The 12,062-nt window shown below is 37.1% G+C and overlaps 1 protein-coding gene across 1 annotated transcript; it reads right to left on the bottom strand.

Moving 5' to 3' along the window:
• Positions 1-4,531: 4,531 nt before the first annotated feature.
• Positions 4,532-8,143, bottom strand: JRKL (JRK like). The gene is made up of 2 exons (XM_079101966.1): positions 8,066-8,143; positions 4,532-7,667 (listed from the first exon to the last, which is right to left on the bottom strand). The coding sequence occupies exon 2, from the start codon at positions 7,520-7,522 to the stop codon at positions 5,948-5,950; it is 1,575 nt and encodes a 524-aa protein (XP_078958092.1). The 5' UTR covers positions 7,523-7,667; positions 8,066-8,143; the 3' UTR covers positions 4,532-5,947.
• Between the last annotated feature and the right edge of the window lie 3,919 nt (positions 8,144-12,062).

Below are 12,062 nucleotides of genomic sequence, written 5' to 3'. Positions count from 1 at the left end.
GAGCAGGAAATGGGCATCAGAGAAACAACTACCAGGTGCTGAGAAGAAGAAATGGTGGTACAAACATAACTTTCAGTGATTTGGAAAAGAGACCAAGTGCCTATGGGCTAGTTCTAGAGAAGTGGTTCTCATCCAGGAGCAATTTTGACTTCTGTGGGACCTTTGGCAGTTAGTTACCTGGAAACATTTTTGGTTGTCATAACTGGAAAAGGGAAGGGATGATTGGTAGAGGTGAGGGATATGGCTAAAAATCCTGAAATACAAAATATAGCCTCCTAGAAGTGATCTATACCACAATAGTGATGATTTAGGAAGCTCTGCTCTGGAGAAAATGGCTAAAGAGAGCCAAAAAATTAACTAGTTCTTCCTTATTGTGTTTAGCAAATATGAGAGAGAGAGAGAGAGAGGAGCTCAAAAAATAACTAGTAAGCTACAAACAGAAATAAAAGGGTTTACAGAGAGACTGGAACTTTGGGGGCTTTTTGTAAACTTAAGAAACAATACCCCTATGAGCTGGGGATAGTATAATGCTTACATAGCATGCTTGAAGCCCTGGGACTAATCCCTGACACTACCAAAACAAAACAAAACAAAACAAAAAAACCCTTCAAACAAAAAAGGAAACACAATTTCTCTAGACTGCAAATAGTAGGAAAAAATACAAAGACCAACATAGCAAAGCCTCAATAAGACTTCTCACCTAAAATTAAGGTTTTTACTTTTCCAACCAAAATTTTATTTCATTTCTCAATGAGCTAATATACATGAAAATAATCTGAGAATCATAAAATATCATGAAAATATTATTATTTAAGGTCAACTCAATTTTTACCATCTTTACCCTTATATCAGAATTGTACTTGTAATGTCACCCACATCAGAATTAGCCTTCCATTTGCAGTGTAGCATGCAACACTTCATTTTTCATTTTTTACGTATCTGTCTCTTCCCTTTCACCATAAATCTCTTGAACACTTTTGGTCTTAGTCACATATCCCATACATTGCCCAAACATGCCTTATACATAATATACAATGAGTGTTAAGTACATATCTATTGAATGTACATATGTGCAAAGCTTTGATTCAATGGTCCTTGATCTCTAGATTCTCAAAGTCCAGTTTTTAGACATAACCACAAAAATCATTTTACAGTATGACGATTCTTACGGAATCTGAGGCCTGAAAGACACTAACTTTCACATTAAGAGCTACTGGGGAAGCAAATGCTAACTTTTGGACATCCTCCACTCTCAATTCTAATTACACACAAGACTATATGGGACTAGTTATTGGATAAATGTTCAGTGCATTAAATAGGGGGAAAAGTTAGAAGTGCATTTCTAAGGAGTAAAATCAGTCTTAAGAGTTTGAATGACAATCTTTTAAGGAGGATAAAGGTTAAAACAAACTAAATTTTGGTACTCAAGTAGAAAAAAGAATACCAAAAAGAGAAAAAATAGAAACCACTGACTTTCTGGGAGAGAATTTTCAGAGACAAGGACAATTGTATACATTAGGAAAGGCGAAGAAAGAGGAGATATAGATACGAAAATAATTATCTATATACATACCAAAATAGCTTAGCTCCATTTCGTCACTCACTTAAATGATTACTTAAACTCCTTAGCTTGTTTAGGTAGCTCTGATATTAGGAGGATGCTAAGGACAAGTTCACAATGGAGAGGATGCATGTTAGTCAGCTTTTTGTCACTGTGATCAAAAATTCCCAACAAGAACAACACAGAGAAGTTTACTTTGGCTCACAGTTTCAGGGGTCTCAATTCATGATCAGTGGACTCCATTTCTCTGGGTCTAAGGTACTGCAGAGAATCATGGAAGAGCATAGCAGAGGAAAGTTGCTCACCTGACAGGTGGAAGCAGGTGAGGGGAATGGGCTGCAGTGAAAATCAGGGTATGCCCATAGTGGCCTACTTCCTTCAGCCATATCCTACCTGCCTACAGTTACCACTTAGTCCATTTAAAACAGGATGTTAACTACTAGGGTACAGCTCTCATAATCTAATCATTTCACCTCTGAGTATCCTGCATTAACCCAGGAGTTTTGGAGGGCACCTCATATCTGAACCACAACAGGAAGCAAAGTAGCAATTTTGTTTTCCAGACTTAAATCTTCTCAATTGAAGATATTCATCTGAACTTCTGAAGTAGTAACTGGATAACATACAGTAAGAGAAACAGATGAAGTCATACAGGAGCAGAAAAACCAAGAACACAAAATTTAAAATTCAGAATATACAAAATAGATGCCAGTGAAGGAATGAACAGATAAAATATATCTTGGTTTCCTTACATAGTTCATATCAATTCATGTTAGCTGTTTAATGTGAGTTTACAATGGCCAAACCCTCCCACCCCCACCCACCCAAATACCTATTGCTTTTTTGTGGCCTTGATTTCAAGATGCTGAGACAGGAACCTCGCTTCTCCTTTTATATTTTCCTAAAACCACCACACCCAGCAGACTTAGGTGTATAGTAAACCTCAATGTGTGTTTGATTCATTGGACTTAAGTGCAACAAGGAATTCACTTTCCTTACCACCACTTCTTACTCCCCACCAAAGTTCAAATCTCTCAAAGTAGCTTTCTAATTTCTCACTTCAACCTTGGCAGGAAATCTACCCACCCAATTTCTGACTACTAGTAGTTAAAAAACATTGTGCTGTTCAGTTAGCTGACCGTCAATGCACAATGATGAGAAAAAAAAAAAAAAAAAAAAGGAAAGAGAAAATAAGACTATGGCTAATCTTTTAATGGAGAAACAGAAGCTAATCAGGACCTTGGATGAGACACTGACAGAAAAGAAATTGGAAATGAAGGGCTTAGGACTTCTGGGGCAGAAGTAGTACCCAAACAAATAATGATCAAGGACATTTAACTTGCTACTGACTTAACATTCTAAGAAAGGGTAAAAGCAAAAATTAGAGAGCCCTTCTAAGACCAAGCAGCACAGAGTGGAAAACCTGGGATTAGTATATTACAAAGTACATTAGTAGCATTACAAAGTACAGCTGAGGTCACAGCTGCTTAGTTTTTCTTTCTTCTCCTATAACCATTCCCTCATCTATTTTAACTTAGCATCCTCTCTTCCCCATATTGTCTCATTTGGGAGCTGATTTTTGTCCTTTTGGTCTGTCTGGATTGGAGGGCATCCATACTCACATGCTTTTTAAAAAAATGTTTCTTTAGTTGTAGATAGGCACAGTATCTTTATTTTTATGTGGTGCTGAGGATCCAACCCAGTGCCTCACACATGCTAGGCAAGTGCTCTACCACTGAGCTACACCAGCCCCTCACATGCTTTTGATAATAGTGGTTTCCAGGATCTTTGGTCAAGCAAGATTTCCATGCTGGTACCATCTTGTGCCAACTCTTCAATTTTCTTTGAGACTGTTTAATGAACTTAAGATAAATCTTTACATGAACTGTTTATTTTTCCCCAATACTGGGCTTTAAACTGTTGAAGTGAGAAAAGAGTCTCATTGAACAATGATAACTGGAAATCAGAAAACAGATGATCCAATTTCAAATGCTACCAAGTTGTCAATTAAAAAAAAGTCATAGAAATACTATAGAGAAGATAGAAGACTAATTTCATAAAAGGTTAAAGGAAAGGGTAATGGTTATCATAAGTACATTGGGAAGCAAATTAGTAAATTCAGACATTTGAGGCAAATGGTGAATGGGAAATGGCAAAAACATGTTATAATGAAAAAGGGTAAAAGGTTGGCCTAGTTAGGATAAATGTAAGCATATACATTTAATTCCAAAATTCTTACCTATAGCCAAGTGACCTTCAGAAATTAAGAATATGAGTTAAGCAATTTCCATCTAACTCATAATTATAGGATTAAATAATATGAAGTACACTGCTTACATCAAAAACAACATTCAAAAATTGGCAACCTTGATAATAAAGGACATAATTATCACAAACAAAACTTCGAGCCTACCCATTTGCATATTTCAGAGCAAGCAGTAATAAACAAAAGAAAGAAGGGCACTCTCAATCTAGATAAAGTCACAAGATTAGCCACAATGAACCTTTTACTATTCATGTTTAAAACCAAGCAGCTTAGCAGTAACATCAATTTCACCACTAGGTGGCAATGATACAGCTGCATTTTACCAAAAAGGAATTTTAAAGACAGCAAATCCAAACAAAATTCCAAGCTTTATAGTACATGTTTTCATTTTAGAAAAATTATATACAATTTAGAACTTTTTCATCTGATTCAATATTCATGTTAATTTCTGATGTTCTTTCCCACTAAGCATTAATAAAATTTATGTGGTGAACACAATTTTTAAATACTTTAATCACAAGTCTTTTCCAAAATGTAGACATATACAAAAATGAAGATAACAGAAATTATGGAAAACTAAAAATATTTTTAAAGTTTCAGAATTCTAAGAAAGTCATAAAATGTTACATATTTCAATGAAAAAGTAAACATTTGAAATATGAGAAAAATTCTAATTTATTATTTTTAAAGTTTGGGTCCAACATGATATAATATGGAACATTTTGATTTCAAATTATAAATTATGTTAACTTTAACATAGGCAAAGTATTTTCAAGTCTTAAATAGTTCATTAGGAAAATTTCTCAAAATTCTGACACATTAAATTTTAGCAGAAATAATCCCTTTTCACAAATGTGAAAACAATAAATAATAAAATTCTTAGTGTCTGCCACTTCCCATAGTTATTGTTTCCTTCATAAAATAGGATACAAGCATGACTTACTTAAAATAGTAAAAAACTTTATTCTTTTCATATCAAATAAAAGATTCAAATATAACAAAATTTTCCAAGTTATAGACAATTTTCAAAGTGTTCACTCAATAAAAACAAACTTAACTTTCAAATTCCCAAGATGCTGTACCCCAAATATAAGTTGGGAGTCATATCATTACATGTAACATTACAAAACCTGTACTATAATGAGATGAATAAATAATAAACCTATACTGTTTCCCAATTCATAAAATGACTAAATTAAAAGCAATCTATTATTCTTAGTATAAATAACCTAAAGTCCCAAACACTTACTACAAATAAATTGATCAGAATACCTCTTTTATATATCAGCTTTCCATGTTTCTCCTTAACTTAGCAATTACCTACCATATTTTATTTGATTTCTGGAATAATCTCACCATCTTGCCACTCACACAAATATAAGACAAAACACGAGTTATTATTTTAATGATTCATAAATCATTATTTCCTCATTACTGAACTTCATCTTTAAATTACTGTAGGTCATTCTAAAATCTAACAATATAGATCCTTTTCATCCTTTAGACTATACAGAAACACAAAACCATTTAAGATGGTTAGCACAAGAAAAGATTGCTGTGGCATCCCTGAAAATTCAAGCAAGACTTTAGAAAAGTGCTCAATCTGTTCACTGCTATCTCCATTACTAAAAATTATAGGAAATGCCACTGTTACAGAAAGAACTGTGGACTTACAAAAGTGAATACATGTATGCACATAATTTATACACAATCAGCTTGTGATAATCTGAAAAAATAAAGGGACAAGAGACAACAGGTAATAAAAAAAATCCTCAAACCACTGTAGGTATTTCTTTTTTCTTCTTCTTCTTCTTCTTCTTTGCAGTACTAGGGATTAAACCCAGGGGCACTCCACCACCAAACTATATCCCCAGTCCTTTTTATTTTGAAACAGGGTCTCATTAAATTGCTGAGGCTGGCCTCAAATCTGCAATCCTCCTGCCTCAGTGTCCCAAGATGTTAGGACTATAGTTGTGTCCCACCATACCTGGACAGATGCTTTTGTATCAGTATTTCACAGGACTAGGCCTGAGAATTCAGAACACAAAGATTAAGCCATGTTACAAAAAGGGTATGCTCACAAATACAATTTTCAGAACAATGATAAAAATGAAATGTCATTATTGGCTTGAATTTGTCATCTTCTGTTTATTTCTGATGGTGGCTCGAAGTTTACGTATTACCAGTCTATCAGGTAGAATCATATCACCTTGTTGTTCTAGATAATCCAATAAATTTTCAGTCCATTGGAGAGCAGCTGCATGATTTACATGTTTCTCTGGAATTAGTTGTATGTCTTCCTCCTCGTTTTCACTGGATTCATCTGTCTGGCCTTGTGCTCTTCTGATGATTTCACTGTCAGTTAATACTTCATAGCCTGGCTCAGTACTGTCTACTTCAAGCCATTTTTCAACATTCTCAGTAGTCACATTTTCCAATCCTTTGGTATGCTGTAAAATGGTGGCCACAGTGCCCACAGAAATATCTTCCTCATCAAAATCCAAGCCTTCTTTCTCTTCTATATTAGGAAGAATCTGTTTCCAAGCTCTGCTAATGGATACTGGTTTTACTAAGTTCCATGCCATTGATATTTCATAAAGTGCATCAAGTAGAGTTAGCTTCTTCCAGAATGACTTCAGGTCATTTCCTTCTTCCAAGTTGTTCTGGAGAAGACCAGCACGATAGTTTCTCTTCATTGTTGCTATAACGCCCTGATCCAAGGGCTGAATCAATGAAGCCACATTAGGTGGTAGATATTTAGCAAATATTTGGCCATCATCTGATCTTAAGACATTTTCATTTGGATGTGTTGGTGAATTATCCAACAGTAGCACAGCCTTTTCTTGCAAGCCTTTAGATCTTAAGTACTCTCGAACCTGTGGCACAAATATTTTATCAAACCATTGTCGGAAAATGGAAAGATCCATCCATGCACCTTTTTGGCTGAAATAAGAGACTGGCAGGTTTAAGGTGTCAGTTGATTTGAAAGAGCGAGGCTTCTTTGCTTTGCCCACAACACAGAGTTTAAGTTTGTGTAAACCTGTTGCATTGGCACAACACATGATAGTGACTCTTTCTTCAACTGACTTGTGCCCAGGGACGGTGCATTTACCTTTGATTACTGAAGTCCTGGGAGGTAGACACTTCCAAAAGAGTCCAGTTTCATCAGCATTGTAGATCTGTTCGGGGTGCAAATTCTCTTGCTCAATAAAATCTCGAAAATTGTTACAAAAATCTTCCACAGCAGTCTCATCTCCATTTAATCTTTCATTTCTAATGTTAATTTCTCTAATGCTGTGCCGCTGTTTAAAACGAGTTAACCAACCAGCAGAGGGGTTAAAATCACCATCCATTCCCAAAGCATAAAAGAAGAACTCAGCCCTTTTTGCACAAATTGGTCCAGAGATGGGATTCCCTCTAGCTCTTTGCTGGTTGAACCATTCTAGCATTGCTCTGTCCAGTTCCTCATACATGGATGGCTTCATAGATTTCCTCTTGGCTAGAAGACTTGTGGAATCAGAACTGCTCGCATAAGTTATAATCTTTTCCTTGTTTTTTCTTATATCCCGAACTGTTGTTTCACCAATTCCATAAATCACTGCCAATTGTTTGGAAGAACCTCCGTCTTCAAGTTTCTTTATTATATCAAGTTTGTCTTTAATAGTCAACACCACACGCTTTCGTTTCCCTGACATGGTGAGACTCGAGAACTCACCCCACACACTGTAGTAGTCCACAAAATTCTTCCTTCTCTTGACTCACTTTAACAGTCTTACACTCTCGACCTTTTAACCTTCAGAGCAACTTGGTAGCCCTGACTCCCTCCCGGGTTGGGCTTAGCTGGCAAAGAGACGGCAGAGGAAGGTGAAATAAGTTTGAGGAAGCAGGCCTTTTAACTTAGATGGGCAGTAGAGGCCCCAAGTCACCGCGGTTAATTTGGATTACACACGTGTGTTATCAAGCCAGCGGCAGCAAACAAGACTATAACCCCATCGGGGCCACAACTCTTTTACACCCAGGTCCCGGGTAAAGGTCCTTCACTAATCCCTGCCACACCCCAAAGTTACGGCAGAGAGCGGAAGAGCGAGGGAGCGAGAAACTGGCCACCTTCCCCAAGGGAACGGTTTGATTCCTTCCCCAGGTGCTGGGCCCTCCCACCGCAAAGCCCCACTGCCCACGCCGGGCTTGACTGGTGCTGTCCTCCCGGCCCCTCTCAGCCCGCCGGGCCCCTGGCCCACCTCAGTCGCAACCAGAAACCCCGCACTCAGCTCCCTGAGTGCCGCGCGGCGGCCGCTCCTCCCCCGGCACACGCTCCCGGAAGACAACCCCTCCCGCCGCCCGGCTCCGCCTCTTGCTCCGCCCAAAGGCGGGACTTCCCCTGGTCCCCGGAAGGGGGTAGGCGCCGCTTGTGTAGCGGCTGCCCGGGGCGGAGGCGGAGGCGGAGGCGGAGGCAGAGGCGGAGGCGCTTTGAAAGGTGAGAGCGCTAGGGCGGCGCGGGGATGGTTCCCGGCGGGCACTGGCCTTCGCTCCGGCAGCTAATGGTTTATTAGAAGGGCGGGGATGGTCGAGCCTCCTGGCCGGCCAAGAGTAAAATTCCCGCGGGCTCTGTCGGGTGGACCGAACGGCGCCCCTCAGTCCTTTGCTCCACTAGCGTTCCTCCTCAACTGAGCTGCAGTGGGCGCTGTGCCAGTTATTTCCGCCAAGAGGAAGTGCTGGGTCCGTAATTCGGGTACTAGCTTTCCCAGACCCTTATTTTTTTTCTGGGTGCAGAGTCTTTCCGTGGTCTGGGGGTTTCTGTCGTCCGGCTCACGTCATCGAGAATCTCTGAGGGTCCAGTTTCTTAGCTACACTGTCACTCCCTCCTGGAGGCGGAGTGACGCGCGAGTGAGCGGGCAGGCTGCATTGGGTGCCTGCGTCCCGCCAAAGAGCCAGGTTTGTAATCGTGAAAATAACACTGGTGTTAACTCCCGAGAGGATCTTTTCCTCCGTCTGCCATCCATCCGTGCTGGATTTAGCAAGCCACCGACAGTGTTGCAGATTTTAATGAATGATGCCAAGCTGGCAAAATCCACTCTGCGAAATTGTGTTGTACTGGACCGTGATTCTAAGTGGGGAGAAGTAGCTTTCCTCTTTTTATGTGTTTCTTATTTTCTCATTTCGTATTTCTGTCGTGTTGTGCTGTCATCTTTTCCAGCCAATGGAAGGACTATTGATAAATTCATTCACAGCCCTGTGATAACAACTTAATCCATCATACACTGTAGCCATCAAATCTTGTATTATTCTGACTTTTTTGGTGCCCCTAGTAATTTCATCAGATTGTGAGCTCCTTGGGAGCAGAGCTTGTTTTTTTCGCCTACTGATGCCACTGCTATGAGCATGTGCTGGCATTTTTGGTAGATACTCAATAATTGTTTCTTTGGTTTATTGTTTCCTCTCTAAACTGCCATCGGAAAGAAAACATCATGGAGAGGTTATGATTTACAAATAAGAATGAATTCATTCTGGTGGAATTTCAAATAAATGGCCTGGGGTTTCACTACATCTAAAATCTTAATGTAAGCTACCACCTACATTGTTCTTACAGCAAGTAGGTGATTTCTATACCAAATGTTGTCTTTTCCTAAACTCTAGAAGAAAGGATATTTCTTCTGATGAGAAATGGTCTCATCACAGTACCTTCTTTTAGTTGTAGAGTTCCTATGAAAAACAATACACAAGCGATATGGATAATTACCTTTATATTCTCAGACGGTCAGCATACCTATGTACATGCCTCTTACATAATAATAATTATGAAGCACAAAGATGTAATAGTATTTATCTTCTTCATTCACTTATTTAATGCTTTGTTTGGAGTCTCTGTTTTTCTCTTTGCTTAAAGGTAAGGTACCATTAAAGAAGCTTGATAAACTTCTCATTTCAAGAAATTGAGCCTGTACAGAAATTACAGCCATTTGCATAGATTCTTCTTTGAGTGAATTCTAAAGACTAAGATGTGCTTCCCATCATCCTGGCTTTTCCTTCTCATTTTTCTTCCCAGGTTCACTTACCTTTTCCCTCTCTCATCATTCTTCTCTCCCCAGCTAATATAGTAAAGACACCCACAATATCAAAAGGAGCCAACCATGATCAAATTCTCCTTTTCAATAACATTTTTTTTTATCTTATTGAAATAAGTGCTGGCAATTTGGCAGTTGGCCAAATGAAACTATTATTTTATTTAAATGTGCCTCAAGCAAATTCTGCAATTTTCCAAAATAAATATTTTTCTCATCAGAGACTGCCTTTCTTTGAAATTTTTACTTTTAGGCTCACTGGGGATTCCTTAAATTTTGTGGCAAGTGTCATCAATAAGATGATAGAGGGAAGTTTGCGAATTTTCAGCTCTTTTGTATATTCTCTTCGTACCCAGTGGATAATTTCCAGAAGTTTCTGTCCTAATTCATGTGCACTAAAATTCAGTTAGATAATGAAAAAGCATGTATGTAAACTCGAAGCCATTCTGATATTTATTATCTGAAACTAAAATGTAGCAAGAATGAGAGATAAAATAATATGTTAAAGGCTTAATTTTTTTTACTACCTGTATAAATATGATATTGGCAGCAGTCATTGTGTAGCACTGGACGGGGAATCAGGAGACCTGGTTTCTAATCCCTGCTTTGTCACTAACAAGCTGTGTGATATTCGGTAAGTCATTTAAACTCTTATGTTCTTGGCTTTGATATTTATAAATGAAGAGAGAATCTTCTTTGTAGGATCATTGTCAGGATTTAAAAATAAATATGAAAACACCCTGAAAATTTATAAATACAAGGGAGTTTTCTTTATACCTTAATGAGGTATAGACATAGGTCTTTATAATAGTGTGATGTTCTTTATCTTTTCTATAATTGTCAGAGGAAAAACCTATTATATGATAACTCTTTTGACCATGTTATAGTTTGTAAGATAGTCATTTTGTGTATATGAAACTACTAATAAAAATCATCTTTCACTTTAATATTTCTTACTGTCCATATTTGCTTTAGTGTAACTATTGAACCCATGTTTGTCATTTGTGATCATAAATGTTTTTTCATTATTTCTTCCAGTTAAGAAATAAGCCTTATTATATGTAGCACATATGCATAATTGGCTTATGCATATTTAACTATTTGTGCTTAAAAATACTTCTTTGTACCAATAGCTTCAAAATACAAACTGCTTAGTTTACCTAGTGTTTAACCAAAGAAACAGTATTCTCTTCAAAACTAAAGGAGAAACCAGGTAGACATTGTAAAGCAATGTGATATACACAAAACAATACTTTGAAGAGCAAAATAGGAATTTTTAGAAAGGGCAATTTTGACCACAAAAATTTTCATCATTGTTGATTTTAACATAAGCCTTCTTTAAGATTCAACCTAAATTAATTTCAAATAGCAGAATATTTTGGTTTTCAACTAGGATTTGTTAAATTGTTGATTGTATCTTGTTGATTATATCTTCAGCCTACACTATAATTTCTGGTGTATAACACCCTAAAAATAACTTCTGGTGTATAATCTTACAACCCCTGTTGTTCTGATTTTATAAGAGGTGTTGTCATTGTAGGCAGACACATTACCTTATAAATAAACTAGAATTTATACAATCAAATGTGTGGTATTCTTTTCCTTCTCCCAAGTAATCATCTTAGGAAGCTATTAACTTGGTCTATGAATACTGCCATTGTTCAAACTTTTGACTTTTTTGTTGTGGAATTGTCTTAAGAGTACACCACACATTTTTAAAAATCTTTAATAATAGTTATCTTTATCTTATGAAGATTTCATTTCTGGAAACTATTAACAACCCTTTATAACTGAGACAAGTGAATAAAGTGGGTGTTGAAGCCACTCTTTAGAATAAACTTTTTTAGTATGATTAGTTTCATATTTTTAATTTTTATTTTTGTTTTTTTGATAACTGTGGTTTGTAGAAAAACTCTGTATTTTTTGCCATCATGGAAATATTAGAATAATCAACCTCACAAGGTGATTTCTTTGAAAGGGATAGCACTCAGTTGAATATATAAGTTCTAATACATTTATTATGAGGTCAGTCTCATTACATTGTTATCATACTTCTGTTGCTTAGCAACCACAGAAGAACATATGGGTTACTGATTTTCTAGTTATCTTACCTATCACTAACTGATCCTTTAATATATGCTTATGATAATTTTAATGGAATTCACCCTTTTCAAAA

This window comes from Sciurus vulgaris (genome assembly GCF_902686455.1).
Source record: "Sciurus vulgaris genome assembly, chromosome: 11".
Taxonomy (NCBI): Eukaryota; Metazoa; Chordata; class Mammalia; order Rodentia; family Sciuridae; genus Sciurus; species Sciurus vulgaris.
Note: the sequence above shows the minus strand (reverse complement) of the source record. Positions and strands in the feature narration are given on the sequence as shown.